The sequence below is a fragment of the Macrobrachium rosenbergii genome, chromosome 21 (genome assembly GCF_040412425.1).
Source record: "Macrobrachium rosenbergii isolate ZJJX-2024 chromosome 21, ASM4041242v1, whole genome shotgun sequence".
In the NCBI taxonomy this organism is placed as follows: Eukaryota; Metazoa; Arthropoda; class Malacostraca; order Decapoda; family Palaemonidae; genus Macrobrachium; species Macrobrachium rosenbergii.
The window spans coordinates 34,141,773-34,165,772 of NC_089761.1; the positions used below are offsets into that span (position 1 = coordinate 34,141,773).

At 35.3% G+C, this 24,000-nt stretch overlaps 2 protein-coding genes and 1 long non-coding RNA gene across 5 annotated transcripts in view; 1 reads left to right on the forward strand and 2 right to left on the reverse strand.

The window, feature by feature from the left end:
* The window catches only part of LOC136849900 (solute carrier family 66 member 2), a 10,417-nt gene extending 348 nt beyond the window's left edge, over nucleotides 1–10,069 (forward strand). Inside the window, exons 2-6 of one of the 2 annotated variants that reach the window (XM_067123412.1) lie at nucleotides 2,420–2,623; nucleotides 2,762–2,898; nucleotides 4,720–4,936; nucleotides 5,557–5,759; nucleotides 6,710–10,069. In XM_067123412.1, coding sequence (XP_066979513.1) covers nucleotides 2,430–2,623; nucleotides 2,762–2,898; nucleotides 4,720–4,936; nucleotides 5,557–5,731 — 723 coding nt within the window. In that variant the 5' untranslated portion in view covers nucleotides 2,420–2,429 and the 3' untranslated portion in view covers nucleotides 5,732–5,759; nucleotides 6,710–10,069. Of the gene's footprint in view, nucleotides 1–2,419; nucleotides 2,624–2,761; nucleotides 2,899–4,719; nucleotides 4,937–5,556 lie in introns of both variants that reach the window. The other variant, XM_067123411.1, reaches the window with a different exon arrangement.
* Nucleotides 10,070–11,021: 952 nt separating this feature from the next.
* On the reverse strand, nucleotides 11,022–14,844 carry LOC136849901 (uncharacterized). The gene is made up of 2 exons (XR_010856462.1): nucleotides 13,996–14,844; nucleotides 11,022–13,820 (listed from the first exon to the last, which is right to left on the reverse strand). It is a non-coding gene; the product is annotated as an uncharacterized lncRNA (long non-coding RNA).
* Nucleotides 14,845–14,948: 104 nt separating this feature from the next.
* Nucleotides 14,949–24,000, reverse strand: part of Rala (Ras-like protein A) — a 77,069-nt gene continuing 68,017 nt past the window's right edge. The window contains exons 7-8 of one of the 2 annotated variants that reach the window (XM_067123409.1): nucleotides 22,693–22,812; nucleotides 14,949–16,810 (exon numbers count right to left, since the gene is read on the reverse strand). In XM_067123409.1, the coding sequence (XP_066979510.1) occupies nucleotides 22,693–22,812 (120 nt within the window). In that variant the 3' untranslated portion in view covers nucleotides 14,949–16,810. The remainder of the gene's footprint in view (nucleotides 16,811–22,692; nucleotides 22,813–24,000) is intronic. The other variant, XM_067123410.1, reaches the window with a different exon arrangement.

Consider the following 24,000-nt stretch of genomic DNA (forward strand, 5'->3'; position numbering starts at 1 on the left):
GTAATATCATCATATTTGTCCTCAGAACGCCTTATATTCTAACTAGCTTAGTATTAGGCCTGATCTTGGCCTACCCTAGGTCAGTCAGTGTCGAATATTTTAAAGTTTTTGTGGTTTATTTAGTTTATTTTTTGTGAATTTAATTAAAAATAAATCATTTAAGCTTATAATCTCATCATATATTTCCTCAGTATTCCTTTTTTTCTGACTGCTAGTCCTAATCCTGGCCTACCATAGGCCAGTCGATGTCGAATATTTGAGTGGCTTAGGGCTCATTTAGACAATTTTTTTTAATAATTTAAATATTAATAAATCATTTAGGCCCAAAATCTTATCATATTCCTCCTCAGAATTCCATTTTCTCCTATTTTGTAATCATTAACCTAAGCCTCCCGTAGGTCAGCCAATGCCGAGTATTTTAAGGAATCTAACGTTCATTTAGAGTAATTTATTAATAATTTCAGGAAGGATAAAGCCCTTAAGCGTATGATTTTATCTTGTTTTCCCTCAGAATTCCTTTTTGCAACCATTAACCTAACCTAGGCATACCATAGGTTAGCCAACCCACCATAGGTCAGGTAGATAGAGTCCAACCCCAAGAGGTATTTTGAATTAGCGTTAAGTCATAATTCGGGCTTCATATTTGTAAGTTCAACCTACAAGTAGGAGCTTATGGTGAGAGTTCGGGTAAAATAGAAGACCGCTGTCGCAGGCTGGTTCCCACTGGTTGCTGACCAGAATATTTAACTGCCTTTTCTTTATGTTATTCATGTTTATATCTTTTGTTCACGTTTATGATATTTACCGGCTTTTGTTCATGTTTTAGTTTCCTGTATAAGAAAACTGTTGTGCCGACTTTGTCTGTCCTTCCGCACTTCTTTTTGTCTGCCCTCAGATCTTAAAAACTACCCAGGGTAGAGGGCTGCAAATTGGTATGTTGATCATCCACCCTTTAGTCATCAAGCATACCAAATTACAGCCCTCAGTGGTTTTTATTTAATTTAAGGTTAAATTTAGCCGTAATCGTGCATCTGGCAACAATATAGGATAGGCCACCACCAGGCTGTTGTTAAAGTTTCATGGGCTGCAGTTCATTAGGCATTATACCGAGACCACTGAAAGCTAGATCTATATTTGGTGGCCTTGATTATACGCTAAGCGGCTGTATAGAAAACTTGATTACGCCGAAGAAACTTTGGCACATTTTTTACTTTGTTTACATTGACCCCCATGGGCTGGTACTATACACAGAGCCCATTTTGCACGTAAACTGATAGTCACTGAACGAGAGGGGCGCCTTAGGCTGTGTAGTCTTCAGTTTTACCAGAGTTGGTACCAAATATAGCTTCTGGTCAAGAAGGTTTTATCAGTTCTAAAGCTGATAAATGGCCTGTCTGATTGATGATAAAATAGATAGTCATTGCTTATGAAGCACATGGGGCAAGATGTATACTAAGCCTCTTCAGTGCTGCAAAAACCTGCAAAACTTTTAGGCCTAGGCTGAATCACAGTTGAATCATATCAACACTGGCATAGTAGCTTGCGAAGTCATTTTTAGTATATGTTATGCATTCGCATTAGCACTTTGATATGGTTTCAACCAGTTAGGAAACATTACAGCATATGAAAATGGTACGTATCATGTATACCAACATGTCCTGGAAACCAGGGTAATGTACAATATTCGCTTTACTCTACTTTGCTTTTGTGAAAGACCTACTCTAGAATATGCTTTTAACAACAATTTTCTTGACTCAATTTCTGATTTAAATACAGGGTGACTGTTCTTGACTTGATTTCTGATTTAAATACAGTAGCCTGCTCAACAAGTGTAGGGTAGCCTACACTTGAACATTCAATGCATCTCACAGTTACCAGTATTTCTGTATAATTACTAAAGTAAACTATGCGACTTCACATTTATTATTCAATATAAGAGATTTTTCAACAAGATGCCTCATATCTAGCAGTGTAGCCTAACAAGCTGCCAAAATAATGAAGTTGGTGTGTAGGTTATTATAATTTGATGGATTACTGATATTTAGCGTGCCGTTCAGCCATTATTATTCCTAAAAGTGTGATCATTATTGAAGGACAACATGTATTTCATTCTTTACTAAATATATTCTGGGAAACTTTGTATCTTAAGTGTAGGTTTTCATCAGAAAGGTTACTACCTTCTTTCATGTTCTCTTTCATCCATCTCAAAAAATTGTTTCACAGTGTAACTGTGAGGTGTGCTTCCTGTTTCACCTTTCAGACCTTCTTACTGTCAATTTCCCTTTCAGTGCTGAATGACCTCAGAGGTCTCAGTGCTTGGCTTTTGGCCTAATTTCTGTATTCCACTTCATCAGACAGGGACCGTGTAAACTGTGAATCTTCCCTAATTTTAATGTATGATATAGGCAATATTTTTCAGGTTGGACAATATGTCTGAAGAAAGTTGGTCAGATACTTTAGGATGGGCCCTCGGTCAAGCTTCGGCTTTGGCCATGATGTTTGGAGGAGTGGTGCCATATATTCCCCAGTACCTAGACATAAAGCGTTCTGAAAATACCGAAGGGTTCTCCCTTTATGTGTGCCTGGTCCTCCTGATTGCGAACACATTGCGAATCTTGTTTTGGTAAGCGCTGTCATATTTTTCTTTAAATACAAATACTTGCATGAACAGTTAAGCTTGAATAAATTTGTCCAGGATCTGTTGTATTGTTTGATATGTTGCTCACTTTTTTCATATTCTGATTCATTGCTTATATTTCAGGTTTGGTCATTGGTTTGAACTACCATTACTTTTCCAAAGCATCATTATGAATGTAACAATGATTATGCTCATAAAACTTTGTGTAGCGATCAAGAATAGAGGCCAAATTGTTCATAATAAAGAACATGTTTTTACAGGTGAGTGTGAATGACAATATGCTTTATTGTATCTTTCAGTTTCCTTATACAGTATTTTGCAATTTGATAAGACTGAAATAAATATGCTTGGGTGTAATTTTTGCAATTAAATTTTTTTTTATGTAACATTTAATAAGCCAGTTCCACTGTAAGACATTTCATTTAGACCAATGGTATGCAAGGGGTATATCTGTGCCACCCACTCTAAAAGCTGGATGTCAAATTCTGTCCCTGCTTGGGGGTGATTGGGCACCTAGAATCACGGACAGCTTAGCTGCTTGGAAGTACTGTGCTGTCTGTAGCTCAAGCCGATTACTACCTCGAAATCATTCTACTTTCACTTGTTTCTCCTTATCGATTTCCTGTATGCCAAATGTTGTGTTTAATTCTCACTCTTTGAAGAACTAAGTAAAGCTCACTCAGTGTCATGTAACATGAAATGGGAAGCATTTACCTCAGTTTTCTTCCTTGGCATTTTTGTTCCTGTGCTCATACTTATCAGATCTTAAGAAAGTAGTATCTGATAATGAATTCTGGGGAGTTTAGTAAGGACTTCATCAACAACTAGGCAATTACCCCCACACTCTATGATATTGAAACATATTACTATAAGATGCATGAAAGGGAGATTAAGGTATTCTGTAGAAGCTCACTGTACTGCAAGCAGTTCTTGGAATGAGACTTCAGCAGCTCAGCAACTGGATGCCTTTTTAACCTTCAATTTCAGGCTTCCCATCACAGAATGTTGGGTAAACATCCCATCTGATGTATAACTGTTGGGAGATATATCCTTTATATTCTATTGTCTTCTTGAAATGTTTCCTAAACAGAAGATGGTTAATGCTGTATTATCTGGAATAAATCTTACCTAATGTTAAAGTTAGCTTTATCTTCACGCCGTTTGAGGCCACGACATTTAAAAAAAAAAAAATCAAAATATACTTGGTTAACTCGCTAGGACTGTCTTTGATAGAAACCTTGGCTTTCCATCTTATCATTAGCTGTTAGGAAGCCCACTACTGAATTTTGGGAGCATGAAGGTACACATTGGTGTATAGGAGCACACCTGCATATATGAAGGTAGTCATTATCTTTAGTCATGGACTGTCGGTTATGGGCTTTTGACTCAGGCACTGGGGTCACCTGTACTCTATGAGATAGAGCCCTTCTTTCCTTGTAAGGATCCTCTGACAAGTCTCGCTACAAGGACCTTACACCCTGTTGTGGTTCCAACGTCTGACGACAGTACTTGCCGGTAAGGATCAGACATCAGGCAGGAATGTTGGGAAGCTTTTTCTCTCTTGTAAATACCTTTTAGTTCACTTGCTGAACTCTGTTTCTCTGGCTGCACTAACCCACTGTCCCCATTCAATGTGGTAGTCAGCTAACTTTAACAGTAGGTAAGATTAATTCCAAATAATGATAATTTTCCTGATAAAATTAAATATTTGGATACTTACTGTTAAAGTGGAAACCCACCCAGCCTCCCCACATCTTAGTGGGTGGTCATGAAGGAATATGACAGAACGTAAACATTCCAGCACCATCTGGTGGGAAACAGATGAATACAAAGACAGTCCTAGCGAGTTAGCCAAGCTTATTTTGATTTTTTTTAAATGCTGATCGCACCAAACGGTGAAGATGAAACTAACTTTAACAGTAGGTTAAGTATCCAAATAATTATTTTTATCATGAATATAATCATTTTATACACCCTGGCTAAATCTCAAACCAAGAAACTATTGCTGTATGTGGCTTTAAGCACCATATGTTCCTACTACTTAGAAATCTGAAATGAGAATATTTTTTTTTTTCTTACAGATTTTGACTATGACTATTTCTGGGAATGGACTGATGTTCAGTCCTATATAGAATTCATGCTGACTTTCACTACATTTGGCTGTCTACTCATGTTCATTTTTATTGATACGTCCATATTTGTGGAGACTGTAGGATTCATATCAGTCTTGACAGAGGCCTTACTAGCTGTTCCGCAGTTTTATAAGAATTTTATATCGAAGTCAACATTTGGCATGAGGTAAGCAATTCACTTTTTTTTTTTAATTCTGTAAAGGCTAGAGAATTATTAGTGTTTTAATTCTGTAAAGGCTAGAGTATTATCAGTAACTTTTAACATTTCTGTGTCCTCTTTTATTTGGTACAAACTAGTGTTAATCTGGTACTGTATCTGTTTACGTAATGTTCGTTTTGTCTGACTGAAGTTCAGTCTACAAAATTTCATTTAGTGGTTTTCCCTTAAAAGAAATAAGAAAGTAATTGGAAGAAAAACTTATAATAAAAAAGTGTGTGGCTGATTTTGCAGATAGCATTTATAACTGAAGCCAGGTCAATTAGAGCTTAGTTGTTACCTCAAGTGTTCTAGTTAAACTAAAGAACACATAGAACATACCAAGACTGCAAACATCCACCAAGGTTGAGCAAAAGGTCCCATCTTCCTAAAATTTACACTCCTATCTTTCCCAAAATATTATTACTTGTTACCAGTCACAACGGTCACCATACTGTCAGAGTTTGGTAGAAATATACTCGTAACCTCTTGCGTTATTCTGCTGACCAACAGATAACCCCAACCAAAACATAACCTCCTTGTGGAGGGCAATAACGACCTACCTAGTGAGCGACTGTCATTTTTTCCAGCCGCAAGATGGTGTTGATGTGGCTGATGGGTGACACCTTCAAGACAATCTATTTCTGGCAGCGTTCAGCTCCTCTCCAGTTCTTTGTGTGTGGTTGCCTTCAGATCGGCATAGATATTGCTGTGCTATTCCAGTGTTTGCTGTACAGAAAAAAAAAGTCGCATCTAATAAACTGAGTGATTGAATTTAGTGTGTGGTTGTCAGGTACGGTTATTTTGTAATTTATCTTCAAAGATTTTGTCATAATAATAGCGTGAATTTCATCCGAATTGTGTGACAGTTTTTCCTATACATTTTCAACTGAAGAAGAAGCATGTTAATGTGTGCTGTTGTTACAATCCTTGCCATTCATAATTGACTTTTTTGCACAATTATGGTAGTTCTTGTTTTAGAGCAATAAGGCTAATTGTTTCCTATTTTTATATGATGCCATGTCTAGCACTTGGGGATTTCATTGCTGCTAGAAGTAAGATTTTTTGGAAGGCTAATTATTTTAGATGAGTGTTTTTAAAAGTTTTTGTAGTTCTACCATGATTCTTTTCCCTTCAGAGAAGTTAATGTTTACCTTCCCTTGTTAGAGAAGTTCCTTTTCTTTGATAGTGCCATGGGCATGACTGGTGCTCTATGTTTCTGATACTGCCTGGCCAGAATTCTGTTGCAACCTTGGAAATTATTTAATAGGATTTCTTCAGAACTGTTTTTTATCATTAGGGTATTATAGAGTGTATTCCAAATATCACTTAGGCACAAAAGATATTATAGAATTCCAAGTTGAATTTTATCGTTATTTAACTATAACATTTTAAATAAGACGACCGTTGCACATACAGGTGTTTTGAGTGAATTGATAATTGGAATTCTGTTGGTAACTACCGGCTTCCAGGGTACATTTAGGTTTCTTGTGAATGTTCTATTTCACAAGTTGGTGCAATAAGTAACTACGGATAGAGAACAGCTTACCAGGTTTGTTCCTTCTATCCAAGAGATTTCTTATACCATGCAGTTTTCAGTGCTTTGTAATTGATCTCAGTTTTACACTTGAGCAACCATCCTTTTTCAGCGCAAGTATTTTTGCATGGTGAAATAACTCGTTATAAAGTTCTCCATGGCTGTATATTTGAAAACATCTTTTAAAAATGCTGGTTTTCCCTCAGGAAGGCTATTTAAAACCAAAGAAAAGCTCACAGGGTGGAGTTCAATATTTCTTCCCAGAATGTGATCCGTAACAGGCCTCGTCAGATACATAACTTATTTGCTTTAGGTAAGTAATATATGTTCTCATATAAAGCCACTTAATTTTGATCAGTTGCAGGAAATATATTTTAATAAAATGTTAAACATTCTGGAGAAAACAGTTTTCCAGGAAAGAAACAGTTCATGGTAAACAGTGAGATGCTATGATACTGTATATATAAATATATATATTTGTTGCTTTCAGTAGATTTTTTATGTGAAGTAAACTTTGATAATTTTTAAGGTGCTGGTTTTTTACAAAAAGGATACAAATTTTGGGTTGTTTATTGCATTAATGTAATGAGTGAAGGTTGCAAGGTTTTTATAGAAAGTAAATGATTGCAGTAGACCCTTGACATTTGTGAGAAATTCATTCATTTTGCAACAAGATTGCTTGTGTTCCCAATAATTCACTCAGTATTTTTTTTCCTATATAGTTTTGATAAATTATGGGCTATTTTGTGCAGTTTTCATATTCATGTATATCTTTTCATTGTGTATTCAATGGTAATCATAATAAGTCATTATTGGCACAGTAACTATTTGATACTAGATTGTTGATACACCATACAATGAAACTGAAATAGTCGTTTTTGCATTCATTAGCCATTAGGTAAAACAGAAGCTCGTCTTTCAGACACCTACTTGATGCTGAATGGCATAAAAGTTCTGCTTCATTATATAACATTTTCAGTTCCTTCACTGTCGGGTCATTTCAGTTGACTTGGCTCTTTCATTGAGTGTTTGCAAGGAATGGCTAAGCAATATCTTTAGAAGTTGGAAAGAAATGAAGTTGTTTGGTAAATTGTAGACTTTACAACTGGATATTCTTAATACATATCTAATTAACATTCTGAGTCATACAAAACTGTAATATATACAATGGTGCTTTAAATGTAATGCTACAAATTTTGATTGATTGTGTTTTGTATTTTGTATTTCAAATAGTCTTTTAGAACATCAAGTACAATATTTATATCTCCTATGAACAAATATACATAATTTTTAAACATTAACCTGAATTTCCTTTGTATTTTACATTGAAATTGTGAACATCATGTAGAAAAACCTTCTACATGCATTCTCAGAGCACAGTAATATCTCATTTACCTACACTTCCCATATCTGCACTGTGCCTCAGAATGCACCTTTTTCAGTCCGAACAAGGTAATGGGCTAACTCACTACTGTAACTGCAAATATAAGCATACTTTTTGTGGACAGATGTGCAGAGACAAACTCAAACTGTCTGGATGGGATCACAAAAGGTATCTGTGTTCAGCCATTCAATTAGCTGAACACTGTGCATTAAAAAATTAAAAACAGATCGTGTAGAAAATGTAAATAACTGAGGAGTTGCACTTATATTGTGCACTTGGCATTCAGTTTTTCTGGTTATAGTGGTCATTGTGGTATCATTTTCTTGTTACTGGTACATACACAGCATTCATTATGCATATACACATACATTACACGCACTACCTTTGGATTTCTTGTGTTTGGTGACGAGTTCCTTGATTGTGAATGTCAAGTTTGAGTTGGTAGGCTGTTGTTACAGAGTTCATGAGTGAGACAATTTGCTTGCTTAAGTGTTGTATTTTTTGGTTGTTTTTTTTTTTTAATATAAACCCATTATAAAATTATGTAAAGATAATGTGAAATTTCTTATTTCATATGATTCTGCACAATTTTTTCAGTCGGTGTCAGTATGCATAGGCTAGCTACGATTGCTATTCCTATGAGTGTACTTCGGACATAATTGAACACCCCTTGGACCTAATAGTGTGAATAAACCAAGGGTTACTGTAATATTGTCAAATATTGTAAAAGAAAATTACATTTATTTTTTTTGTATTGTAGACATTTTACTGTGATTAATATTGTTTTCATTTTGGTTCTCCAAGAGGTGATTTCTTCTTGATGTGATGTACCATAATCTCATTTTATTGTAAGACCTCTTGTGTTCAGTGCTAAATTTGAGTGAACAAAATGTTTGCTGTCCAATTTTTATTTCAGGTAATACAGAACTCTGTTAATATCTGTAATATCTGTATGAAGCAAAACTGTTTAGATGGTGATATATACCTTTAGTTACATCTTCCCTACTTCCAAGTTTCCAAGCAAAAAAGTAGTATTTCTTAAAAAAGAATAAATGATTGAAAGATGAACGCATCACTTCAGTTCAGTTTTGAGGGGAAATACTGTATTTCCTTTGTGTCTTGAATTATTCTTTACTCCCATATGAGCCCCAAATATTTGGCATGTAGAATAACCGACTGTAAATTTAAAGATTTTCATCTGGAGTTACAAAACCTTCAAGTCATTCACAAATGTTAAAGGTCTGCTGTGTTTCTGACTGATTAGCGAGAGATCCTATGTCTTAATCAATTAGCATCAGGAGTTAAGCAGCAGCGTGAGATGTCTTTCCTGGTTTATGAGACTTTTTCAAGGAATGTCCAGGGCTACAGACTTTCTGATATTTGTACTCTTTTTCATGTAATTAGAAAATGCAATCAAGGTGTCACCTAATGCTGGTGATCGCTGAGTTTGTGGTATTTGAGAGTTCATTCCTAACCTGACTGTTGCCAGGTCCATTGTATAGTAGTATTGTTAGAGAATTGACCATAATATAACATACAATTGCTGGCGTTGAATATTTTAAATGAAGAATTCTTCAGAATTCAGGATAAAATGTTAGTCATGTGATTTTTCAGTAAGTGTCTAAAGATAACAAGATAGTATTTTACAATGATGTTGATAAAAACCAAATTGAAAAACATCTTTTGCTTTTTAGATTAGTGCTTTGATTTTGACCTTTCAAAACTTGTTGAACATCACTGATGTCACATGCATTTACTTGAGAAAATACAGTAATATAAAAATGAATGATTAAGAACAGTCTGCATAGTAACTTAATGTCATCTGTAAAATTATGAGTGAAAATTAAAATTCTTTGTCTTTATAGACCAAATACAATTAATCCTCTGAAATTTTGATGAGATTATAGTCAGCATCCATTTTTCAACCTCTGAAATTCTACTGGGAACTATGGTTGTGACCAGAAGGTATTTTTGTAATAAATTTGTCAAAAATCATAATAGTCTGTCATAACAAAATTTGAGTACGGCACAAATGGATGCTTGTTGATGTCATGGAGATTGATATGTATTATAATTATAGGCAGTTTTATAAAAGGGTGACATAAAACATTATTCTGCGTGCCACTCAAGTATATTTTACATATTTTTAATGCATTTTGTAGTATCATATGTGGCTCAAATAGTAATGAATTCATATCACTGGGAAGGCAATTTATCATACTTTTACACTTTGCAAATGGTAATTGTATATCTCTTTTCTCCAATTTAGTGTGAATTTTTAGGAAAATTTTCTCATTGTAGCTAACCCATGATATTGATATTTGTTTTTTATATTTTTTGGCATTTCTAAACATATCATGATGAAGATCAACTCTTTAGCTTTAAAATGACACCAAATTCATTAATTTAGCCTGAGGTATAACATTACTCAGAATGATCAAATAAAATTATTGCTAAGCATTTTTGCTCAGTCAGCAAAGGGTGGTTTGTTCTGGCACAGACGGTTTTCACCCACCCCTATGTATTTTCAAGATTATCTGCAGATAATATGGACTGTTACTGAACAAATGTGTTATGTAAGTAGGATAATCCACTATGGATACTGTAATTCTTTCTTGATTTAGGAATGAAGTTAGATAGTATCAAAACATTGTTGGTCAGCATCTCTTAACGTTTCCTCGTTTCCCCACTTGATTTGTACACGAATGAAAAAGACTGCTGCCATGTACCAGGATGTAGCCCGTGTCCGTGTTCAGTGTGCCTGAAGAGGATGTAGAATTATCTGCAAAAACCCTGCATATCCTCCTCCGGTGCTTGTTTTCTCATACTTTATGATGTAAAAACTGTTCAGCCATATTCAAGTAAAATTTCTATTGTTGTCTTATGAGTTAGATGATTATGTGTCTTATTGAGTGTGTATATCACCACCATTGTGTATAAAGGAGACTGAAGTTATTCAGCTCTAAAGTCCACGTCAGAAACTTTTATTGACTGCTTATGAACAAACTTCACAACCGACAGTGTGTGTGTGTGTGTGATGTTATAGCACTTTAGTGTATTTTATACAGTTATAAGTCAAAAGTTAGGTTTTTACTGTTCAGGTCAGTGGTGTACTTTTTTGTCTGTTCCCTAAACTGGAGATATTAAAAAGTTATAATCACTGCATGATGTGAAGCCATACCTGTGTTACCTCAGTGCACTGTAGTAATGCCAGGTCATTGCATTGCATATTTATTCAATGGCGATGAGCAATCTTTAGATTGCTCAGTTGTGACTATTCCTTTCCCTCATTTTTAAATGTTTTGAATGCTTCCTCTGTTTACATTTTTCAGATGCTTTATACTTTTCCATCTTTTTAAGAGGATGGATGGGGTATCCACGGTGTATATTCTTATTTTTTTACGAAGGAATATGTTTTGACAGCTACGCTGTGATCCATCGCCTGGTGACAGACGTAACAAATGCACCATAGATCTAACAAATGACTTTCAAGCATCCCAGAGCAATAATCAAGGTGTGTTGTTACCCAGGTTCCCTTAACCTTTCATCTGCAGATGCTTTGAACTGATTCGGTCATCTCTAAGATATATATCTTATCTTGGAAGAAGCTGATAAGCCTTTATTTATATCACAGTGTACTGCAAGTGTCTACTCTTGCCAGAGTAAATTTCCTTTCCACCTTCCGATGACTAATTAATGTCAGTTTGCTTTCTTTGTTACTACTTTGAGGTTCGTAAGGGATTTCTTTTCATGTACATATCAGGTGCTGATCAACTTTATCAGTAACTCCTCCATTGTGGAATTAAATTCATAGTGAATTTTCATTTTTAATTTAGCTCTGAGACTATGTGCATCTGGTCTTTCCCTCTGCATGGGGACTAGAGACATGGAGGGTCAGATAAGCTTAGACAGGTCCTTGTGCTGACAGCCAACACCCATAGGTATCAAACACTGCTCTGGGGTGCTAGCCACAGTCCAGCAGATCCTCCCATTGCAGTTGTTTCTTATTTCAGTGATTGCATATAATGGGGCAACTTGTAGCATCTCACTTTTTCCACATTTGCACAGTAGCCAATAGTGGTGACAAAAATTTTAAGTGGCTTATGTTTGCCACCTTGCAGCCATAGATAAGCACCCTTCTCTATATGGGAATAATGGAGGAAAAGGCTGTCCAGTCCGTTGTCCCAACTGATAATACAAATGAAATCAACACTGTGGAAATATGATTGATCTTCAGTACAGTAGTAGTGTTTTCTTTGAATCATTTACATTAGGCTAGGCCTAGGGCACATTGGCAGCTGTTAGACATACGGCAAATTTACATCAAACGTAACATTTGAAATGGTAAAATGATTTCTGAAATGAGTAGTCAAAAGTATATTGCTCAGGTAATTGCAGTAAGTGGTGTTCTTGAAGATAAATGCATGTGGTAGAAAAATTCAGCTCATAGGTGCATTTGCTGGTGCCAAGGCATCACAGGTTGCCACAAGAAATCATCTGTGCAACACCACCTTTAGACTTCCATTATGTGTATTATCACAGACACATACGTAAAACCCCTTACTGTGACATGCGATTAAGGGGAACTTATTACCGGCCAAGGAGTGCTATTGAGGCTGAAAAACCAGTTTGGTTACGTTCAGGTGCTTGGAGAAAAAAAAAATAAAATTTTTTTTTTTGTGAGAAATGGTGTATTAGTAGTGTTATTTTTATTTCCTATTGCTTGTAAAACTAACATAGCAGCCAAATGTTAACTCTATTTTTGGAAAATCCAAGTTATACCCCAGTTGTACCAATGGATAGTTTCTTGCAAATGACTTGCTGTAAAAGCATAATTGCACATTTTTGTGTGTATTTTTTAAAAAATAATGTATTTCTCAAATATCATTAGTAAATTTATAAACGGGACAACCTTGGAAAGGTTTATATGAACTCAGTCCCTTTGATAATTCAGTGCAGGAGTTTTAGTTATTGTGAAATTAAATTGCAAGTTTATTTACTGCAAAAGGTTTATGTACACATAAGAATCGAGAGCTTGTAATTTAGCTAGCTGAAAGGAATGTTCCTCTCTCCAATATTAAAGGGAAAAGGTGGTTATAGCCAGGATTAGTGACTTAGTGTCAAAAGTAAGATCATTGAACAAATTTGTGTCGTTCATGAGTTTCTGAACAAATCTTTTTTAAATCAGGTTCTTGTTGCCTTAAGTTCTTTTTATGTGTTGTAATTTGCTATGTGGGACTGAAAGAATTGTTTGTTATTTATGGATTTTATTTGTTAACGGCATTTCACGGTGTTCCTCTTTACCTAGCTTGCGGGTTAATTCTTTTTAGGCAGGTTATTAGCTTTTAGTTCTGTAGTTTTAAATCTAGTCAAGTAACAAGTGCTTAGCTTGACATACAAAAAGCCCTGGGATTTATTGTGAACTGATGTGCTACTTTTTACCTGGGCTGTCAAAGTTGAAATATAACAAAGAATCGTTTAGTTATACACAACATTGTACTCTCATATTGATTGCGCTATTTGCAAAGATCAGTCCTCATCTTACCTTAAGTTGCTAGGTCATTGGCAGGAATCCTCTGCAGGTACCTTTCTGCAGTACACTAATAGTGAATCTTCTGTCATTATAGTGCATTTTCTGGTTGTCAGATTTTTCAGGTGTTAAATTTTGAATTTACATTTGCTTAAGGTGTGCAATAAAGAAAAGTAGCCTTTATCTTCATCTTTTATGGTGTTCAGTTTTGGTGTGCTCATAAATGTGCATATGTCAAGGTAAAAACCATTGCCTTACAACAACTCAAAGCTCTAAGGAGGTGTTCTGATGGCACCTTGTGCCCTGTGGTCTTACTTTTGTGTGATTCCAGACAGTTGAATTTATCCAGTGCTTAGATATTTCTGTTGGCATTTTCCCCAGTGCCCTGATCATTGGCATACTTCTGTTTTTACACATTTTTCCCTGTACAGGGTTAGGCACTTTTGTCTTGTTCATTTTCGTTCAGAGTCCCATCTAGTCTGGAGCTTTCCTACTAACTTCCTGATCATCTGGCATTCTAAGTGCTTGTCAAATTTCACAAAAAGTAAGCAAGACAATCTTATTACTCAAGAGAGCACCAGAATGCCTTTGAATGAAGTCTCAGGCTTTAGTAAGGCAATGGTTTATATGTATGATACATTAAATTTTAAAACATTTTACTTTTAAAAGTAGTAATATTATTAGGAATTTAGTTTCAAATCTCCAGACTTGACAAGGCACACTAGGTCAACTCTAGTGCACAAATTAGCCTGTTATCTCAGAAGATGCTTGTCTCAGTAAATTATATGATGCCTGCAGGCCCAACATTCCCTTGTGTGCATCTTTTTTTCTGTCACTTACTTGACCTCTGTCAGGTCAGATTTTATTATCTGGTGTCCGGTTCACAGAACAAACCTTCACCTCCCAACACAAATTAATCTCTACTAGTACAATGAAGGCTCTGTTAGTAAATCAATATTTACTAGTACAATAAAGGTTCTGTTAGTAATGTTTATGATTTTTATCTTGGTTTTGAAAACTTATGCTTTACTTGTGTCTTAAGCAGGGATGTAAAGTCTTGCCGTAAGACGAACTGTCTGTTAACAGGTAATGGTAACTAGTTGTAAGTCACTGAAAAGAAGCTTCACTTACTTTTGAAAAACCATGGAATTATTTATTTGTAATACTGATTTAGGAAGTACATTACTGTGTAACGAGTTGTGAAATTTTCTGCCTGTGCTGTTGTTAATTTTAGCCATGAACATAATAATAGTGTGATACTGAAGTGCCTGTAAATAGTAAAGTGCCTGTATATTTTTATGAGATATGTCCTCTGTTATAGCATACAATCGTTTTCCCGTTAACGCTGCACCATATTAGCACTCAAACTTTAGTGTTTGGTTTCCTTCTTTCATGTACTTGGTTTTATAATAAAAAGACTGAATAACCTCTCGTTTATCCTTTAACCCTGTATACCAGTGACGGAAGTCCTTATCGTTGGTGCGGGAGTGTACCGAGTTGCATTCAGTGGGGGACAAAGCAACACTAACAGTGATTTTCAGTCATAATAATTATTGTATCCTTACACATCAAAATTCATATTTTACAATGGAGGCTTTGAGTGATGATGACAAAATGAAAACTTTGTCATCCATGTGACTATAAAATCTTTTAACTAAGCACATAACTAAGGCTATCTTACATCAATATTAAGCACTTAACTGATACTGACAGTACAAAGTGGCCTCCCATCAGACCAATTCAGTAATTACAGATATACACTTATCATTAAAAGTATATAAAAACAGGATCTTATCATACACAATTCTCAAGCTAGCCTACTGTAAGGTCTGGCCCAACAGATTTCTAACCTAATTTGTGATAAATGACATTTTATGGCAATTTTGTCTTGACAGATGGCCATTCTCTTTTCCTGAAGCCAATTCTCCTCAGGTAAACAATTACATGGTGATGGAAGTGCAGTAGAGTAAGAACTGTAATAACATTTTACAAACAAATAAAAAGTAAAGAAAGCATATAAATAAGTACCCTCGACAACATCACTAACAGGCAGCTTTATAATGTCCAACACTGCTAAACTTCATTTTCTGGAATGGACTAATGATCATTTAAGGAGAGACTGAACTGGCACTCATCTGAAAATACTGTACTGCAAAGTACAGGCGTTCTGTCCTTGTGCCTGAGTCGCACTCCAGACTCTCAAGGTTTCCAACTGACAGTCAGCTAGTCTTAAATGCTACAAACACTGGAAACTGTTACCAACTTAACACTTAACATTAAAGGGAGTTCCAAACATATTCAAATTATTCAAAAGTACTGGAAATAAATTTAAAGCTCAGCTTGTGTCAAAATCCAACAAGATGTTTTCAAGGTGAAATAAAGAGGATAAAAATGTTGTTACAAGTGACGGCTTTCTTGGAATGAAGACAATTACTCCTCCCACCAGACTAGATGACACAACCACTCCAAAACTCGCGATATTATCATTCCAATTACCATACATTCCTTTGCTAACACTTGACATGAAAGATATTCGACTCCATTTGGGTTAATGATGGAGTACTGTACCACTAAGCTTGCAAGGGATTTGCATACTATCAGGCAAAATTATAAAACTGGAATATTTGTGCAAATTTACCATTTTCATCATCATCTTATGATAAAATCTGTAAATATATAAAAATAACATGGCTCCAGTATGAAATATCTCACAACAGCTTCCATAATGAAGCTAACTACCTGGGGGGGGGATTCAAATGACCAAGCACATGAGTTTTAATACAGTACCAGATTTTTTTCCTGAATTTTGAAAGGAAAATCATACCTGCTAATCAGCTTCCATCCAATGTCTATTCCTCATGAGGGCATTCCTTCCAAATGATGTAACACCCAGTTGGAAAATTTAGTTTTACTTCTCAATTGTTTGCATTTCATTGATCAATCACAAACCTCGAGGCTTCATCAGATTTTCATCTTATCGTACTAAACACTTCAACAAAGCTGTAATGATTCAAACAAGCTACTGTCAAAAATAGCCACTTGACATTTGTCTAATCTCTGTAACTGATGATTGAACTACTTACTTGTTAAATTAATTCAGTGATAAAGATCAGAGGAATGATTATACAGTGAATCTAGATTTTCTTCGAAGGATTATCCACAATTTCATAACAAAACAAATACCCACAACTTTTTACACAAAGAGAGTGAAAAGGAAAACAAACTGCCATTAAGAGTTCGTAACCTAAACAGCATGTCAGCCTGGTGATGTCGAGAGTCAACTGCTGTAACTTATGAGATACAGCAACACTTTGTAGGTTTGCTCTCGTCTTCGGCAGGACCATCTGACTGCTGCTTGCTGGCTGAAATCAAACGTGCCAGGTCGTAGAACGCCTGAAAATGTTCAAACGGGAATTAGTTGTCTCATCTGAAATGTTAACATTACTTTTACTGCTAAAAACAAAACAATAGTTCTAATGATGAATCATATTCCTTCATCATGCAAGAGACTGCAATACAGCACTGCAGTATATAAATATTTTACTGCTAAAAACAAAACAATAATTCTAATGATGAATTATATTCCTTCATCATGCAAGAGACTGCAATACAGCACTACAGTATATAAACGTTTTACTGCTAAAAACAAAATAATTCTAATGATGAATCATATTCCTTCATCATGCAAGAGACTGCAATACAGCACTATATACGTTTTACTTTTTTCATGCTGTACACCTACAAGGCTTTGGTTAAAATGACAATATTACTTTTCCTAATTATACAAACACACTTTTTTTTTCTTAACACTGACTTCCAACATACTACTTCTACCTGCTAATTTTCCTACAAATCTTTTATATACTAATAATTTTCTGTACACTAATACCAAGCTAATTATTCTAACATATTTTTATAGACTGCAATATATACAACCATTAATTAGTTATTGTTAATTGCAAATCAACTTGTATTTAGTGCTAGATGTGTATTTTGTAAATAAAAAAATGGAAAATACTTAAATATCCTGAAAATGAAAACTACTCCCTGTCACCATAATAGTGGCACTTTCTAACATTTGAAAAGGCGAAAAGTTCTAGACATTGCTTCCCAAACAATCTCCAGTATTAACATACAGTATCTAATGTGACACTGAAGGAAATGTAAAATACAAATAAGAATGATTAGAATACCGTCTGCCTCCTAACATCAAATACTGAGAAATAAGAACTACTAGTCTCACTGGCTCTCTCTGCACTTTGGCTGATTATTTCATTTATACCATCAAATAAAACTCAAGCGCCCAACAATATACTTCTGGTATTAGATCATTTGCAGCCCAGCAAAGACATCTTTTGTTCTGCTGTGCATTATAATACAATCCATGTATTGTATATCACAAGGCCATCTGATGGGCAAAGGGCGACCCTAAAACCTGGCTGGCCTAATATAGGAACCACTGGATGTTTAATGTAATATGACTAAGAAGTTGCAAGAAAAACTGGGCCTGGTTTCTAGAGTGTAAACATACATAAATTTAAATAAAGCATGTTGATTTTGTGTCTTTTATAAATGTAGTAACGAAACAATTCTATAGGAAAATATGTAACGGATCTGAACGTTGAAAAACCTGCCAGCCAACGCCTTGCTTGTCAACAAGGGACATTTATTACAAGAATCCTGCATCCCGCCAAAAAGTGCCACTATAAAAGAAATATCCATGAGTATTTAACAACCATTTATAAGTGTTGAGAACAGTCACTACACTGTATACTGTATTGATAAGGGTTATGTGAACTCCTGTCTTAACTGAAATGAAGTTTTCATACAAAAGCACATGCAGTGATAATGTACAGTCAATTTCTAATCTATCCATGAGTGTTTTCTGATCATTTCTGGGTTAGAGTGGTTGAAAAATCACATCATGTACAGTGTACAAGAAATGAACAGAAGTCCTAGGTTTGAAACTTGACTAATATCTAGCTCAGTTTGAAATCACTTGTAACATAATGTTAAAAAAGATAAAGAATAGTGGAAGTCACAGAAGGAGATGGCTAATAATTCGTCACAATGAAATGGCTTAAATTTGTGAATGTAGGCTTGTAAAAATACTTCTGAACATGTTCACTGCCTTAACTGATAACACTTTTCACAAGCCGCAGAACTTGTATAGGTTCTTCTAACACCTCTTCATAACTGGCAAGATAACGAAGTGTTACCGCAAGAATTTTGGTGAATCCTATGAATGACTATAGTGGAATATTAGAGCCCCTATTTCACCTTCCCTGTTAAACACTAAAATAAAATTCAAGCAATGAATGTTTAATCAATAATCAAAGTCTCAACAGTAATAACATCCCCAAGACTTAACTAAAACTTTTCAGGCTGCAATTTAAGAAGTAGCTTTCACTTCCCTGAGAATAACATTATGCTGGCAAAAACTTTCCTAGGCAAGAATTAAAGTAAGTGTGTGTGTGTGTGTGTGTGTGTGTGTGTGTGTGTGTGTGTGTGTGTGTGTGTGTGTGTGTGTGTGTGTGTGTGTGTGTGTGTGTGTGTGTGTGTGTGTGTGTGTGTGTGTGTGTGTGTGTGTGTGTGTGTGTGTGTGTGTGTGTGTGTGTGTGTGTGTGTCACAGCTATAAGAAAAGGTATCTGGTATACAAGAAATACAATGCTCAACCTGGATGAAAACAGAAGTCATAAGGGAAACAGAGTTCTATCACAAACTCAGATTTGCGAAACACTTTTAATATCTTCCATACATTCAGCTAGAGTACAGCATTTTCTAAGATTGACAAAGTCTATTTTCTGCAATTCTAGATAATATTCTAAAAATGCCAAACCACATTAATCTTAACTTGGCCTAACTTTTCATTCAAACAATGTCACTCATAGTCTGTTAAAGTATTTTCAAAGGACTTGAAACTATGCAACTCCAAAAACATCTGATCAAGAATAAAAAATGAAGAACTGACGACATAACAGAACACCACATCAGTGATGTATGTTTACAGTACTAACATAGCTGACAAATACATTTTTCAAAAGTACTCTTATGATACAGTACCTGGAAAGCAAAGAAAAAAAAAATGATTAAATAAAAACTCATTGCATCATGCAAAACCAAAAAGCAAAAACTGTGGGAAAAAATCATGCGCAATACTTAAGGCCATGCAAAACAACATAACAAATAAATAAGTACGTAAAAACTCAACGAACTAAACATTTAATGTGCAGCTTTTGGAAGCTTAAACAAAGAACTAATGTCTAAGGCAAATCTCTCTCTCTCCCTGACAGGAAAACTAAGCCAACTGGACATACTTAACTACACTACCTCCGCAGGTCTCCATTCCTGGTGGACATCTACCTGATTATTTCACATACAGCAAACTGATGTGGTTATAACTAGGCTCTACAAATAGCAAGTGACACCTACTGAATCTTTTTGGCTACTCTAACCTCCAATTCAATGTCACATTAGACCAAAAAGCATAAAATGTATGCTTTATTTTATGACAATATTCTCGTCTCAATGAGAAGAAGCAAAACTTTAAAGTGAAATTATCCCTAAGGAAAACTGGACACTGCTATTTATGTCCTCAACTGGCATACTTAAACCAGGGACTTTGGTATCATTAGGCTTTGGCATACTTCAAGACTTCCAGAATCATATACAATACAAATGCTAATGACTGCAAGCAAAGATACCTACTCTGGTGAAAATCAAATGTGCATCATGCCATACAAAGTGCAATGATCGAAATTCAGAAAAAACAGTGTCACATACTAAGTGATTTCAACAACAGGAATGACTGAAAATTAAAATACTCTGTATACTGTACTGCAATTTAATTACTTTTCTCACTCCTTCCATACACAAAACTTACATAATCTGAACCGACAGGGAATTTGCAAGAAATGTGCACAATTATCAAAATTTATGACAAAAAATTACATTCAATCTAATCCCAAGAGTGAGACAGTATTTTCACACTCAATTCACATTTTTGCCCTCCTGAAATATAAACATCAGCTCAACAAATAAACTTTTCATAAATACTGAGGAGGAAGTTGGAAAATTCTCTGGAAGAAAAATGTATGTGCTACAATCAACTGCTTTTGGAGCTAATCAAAGGACAGTTTTAAAGAAACAACACATGAACACTGAGGTTTTGCACTTGATCACGCAAAAAAGCAGCTTGTCAGACAGCAATGAAGAACACATTTTGCATCATTAAAAAAAAAAAACACAGAATATGAATATCCAACAGGAATTGAAGAATGAAAGCAAGGCAGACTTGTGAACACTGTCCGAATCACAGCAAAACCTGAGCATATTCACCAAATATGAATACAGCCCACCTAATACTAACTTGAGTCCTATAAGACACTATGAAACTACAGCTGTACAGCAACAATAGAGATGTCTGGACTTGACATAGAATGCTTTAATGGTACAGAAGTACAAAATGGATATTCTGTAATAAAGTGACTGGGAAACTCATGAGAACCATACTTGTCCATCCAACAACTGAGGAAAACCTTATGTCCTTTGAATAAGAATGATTAAGTCAACACTTAACATATCTAGGGGGTTAGATGTAAAATGAGTTCTCTTTTCAACCTCTCTGTCATTAGTATTTAACTACACTACAACAAAGTCTAATAACTAAAAAATGCTACTCTTTCACGTTACTGAAGATGGTCACAAAATAATCTAACAAATGTAGTTCCTTACCAAGTACACTGGTATTTTACTCAAAATGACAAATGCCAATAAAATAATCCAATTTTACTAAAAATTTGCAAAACATATGATACTAACTAATAAGAACTGTATAGTACTATATTCTGTCTCCATGCAAAATACTATATTATTTTTCCTTCCACATTATAAAGGAAGAACCTCATGAGATGAGTTTTCATGGCTATGTTAATTTGTACTTTATGCTGCAATATGATGCTAGTCATTATTTTAATCCAAATGATTTACACTCGACAACACAAACTAGGGATTAATGTCTAGACTATTTACTGTCTATGAAATCCACAATGGTATAAAAAAACGATCTTATTCACATATACATGGCAAGATACAGTAAGCAGTGCTTGAACTTTTGATGGGCAATGACAAAGGATGGAAAAAGATTTGACCAAGAGTGAAAGTGGTGTCACATGAGCACATTTTCTGGTATCTTTTGGCATCATGCTGCCAAACTTTGCACCAGGAAGCCAATGTTGGTGGACAACTCAAGTCGTCACATTACTCTCGTGCAGCACCACCTTATATCAAACATGCGCCACTTTATGCTACTCATAAAGGCTAAACGTGATGCATTTTAGCAGAAAGATCCCAGAAGATGCCAGACAATGAGCATGTGTGGCCACTGCCTTAACACAGTTTATGCAGGCAACACATATCAAGCCAAAACATCACTGCATGTTCTATTAAGGCAAAAGTCATTATGCAAGCTCTGCTCAACTGGATAGAAATCTTGAATGTCTTCTAGGGGGCTGTATTTATTTTTCTATACAGCACAATTCAAACTAGGCTGATTAAAGCTGGTAAGCTTCATAAAAAATAGCAACATTGTACAAGAAAAGACAGAGGGCAGACACATCCGTCTATCCAGTAAGCAAGATTCAGTAACTCTTCATCAAGCAAGAGCTGCGGGAGAGGAAATACAGGATATGAGGCGTATAATGAACTGGAGTAATGAATATTAAAGTAGGAAATGAAAGTCATGGAATAAATGTACAAAACATATCAATAAGACATGGCTCTAAACACTAGTATACACTGAACTAGAGGCATTACAAATCAAAATCTAGGTAATATGAGAAAGTTTGTCAAATTTAATTTCGAAACAAAAAGGAACAATTATAATTAACATTTATACTTGACAACATTAGACAGTAGGGAACTAATACTAAATCTAAATAAAAGGAGGCCACTGGACAAAACCAGAACCTGCTGAAATCATGAAAAAACTGAATAAACAATCATACTAAGGGTCAAAAACAAGATACCAAATCTAGCAAATCATCTTTGCTATAAAACTAAGCTAAAGAGGCACCTAATAACAAAGCAAGAGGGAGGGGTCGGGTGGCAAAATGACGATCATGAGGAGGAGTCGAGAAGTAGTTCCATGACAATTGGACATGAGCAGCAAACTGTTAGGAGGAGGAGGAGGGAGTACTAAAGGTAAGGGAGAGGGCGAGAGTGTGGCAATGTGAACGGCCTGACAGGAGGCTGTGTTCGAGAGGAGACGTCTGACCTAAAGGATGCAGCACTTGGGCTTTTTCCTCTTGCCGGGATCTTTGCCTTTGCCATTGGCGTTCTTCTTATTGTCTTCCAATTTACGAGAACGAATTTCTCGCATCAAATCATAGAATACCTGTTGAATGCGGGGAGATGGAAAGTTAGCCACAGTAATCCCCATTAGTCTACATACAACTTTGACATAAAAAAATTAAAAAATGGCCTAATCATTGTTAGAGATGACATCTGTTCAAAAAAGTCAAGTGACAAAATCTTTTAATTGACTACAAAAGTAAAGCTTATATCTAAAAGCAATTATTTTCTCTATGTACAGTATGAAAATTAGTATTTTTTGTTATACAGTGCTACCCAATAAATTCCCACAATGATCAAATGAGTGACCACTCCATAACCCAGTGATAATTTCTGAAATACTTTGAATCTTCTGTCCGCCACAAAGGGGCGCACATTTTGCATAGTACAGTGATCAGAATTTGGAAAACAAAAACACAGGAAACTAAAACTGCAACAAACTGTAAAAAGAAGCAACTTGTATTATTTACAGGAAAACATAAATATCCACAAAATATAATACACACTGATAAACGGATAGATTTACTATTGCTGAAAGAGTGATCGAGAGTGAATGTAAATTAAAAGTGTACCAACATAATTAAGCAACAAACAGGTGTGACAACCAATTAATAATGGCATGGTGACTGTACTACCATTATCAAGATAACATGACGCACGCAAGTGATCATACACAAAAGTACAGGCTGTGCACTGTCCAATGTACAGTGCAACACACAAAACTGTGCTCAGTAAAGTCCAAAGGAGAAATTAAAGGGTGATATGAAGCATCTGTATGGTGCTGAGTGCTTCATTACACTGAACAATAACAAGTATACTCTCTCCTTATATAAAAGTCCTGTTCGTTGTTCTCATCTTTCCAGCCCTTTTACTTTGTCGTACGTGAAAAAATTGCTTCAAGGTTACACTTAGAATAAAATTAAATCTAAATTCATAAGTGAAAATCAAGAGAATGAAGCTTTTTTTCGTTGTGGATGGGTAGAGAAAAAATATGGAGATGAAATGACATTGCACAGTACTCAAGAGATAGGTATCAGATCCCAGGCAATGTGAATGGGTGAAAAATATAACCCGAAAATGTATTAAACATCTAAAAACATCATCCTTTTCCAAAAAGGCGTCAAACCTTAAACCTGCAGTCAGCTGGAGCAGTTATTCTTACCAAGAAGAGCCAGAGGCTGCATTCAAAATAAAAGTGAACTTTGTATATGCAGACAACATCTTGCAGCAA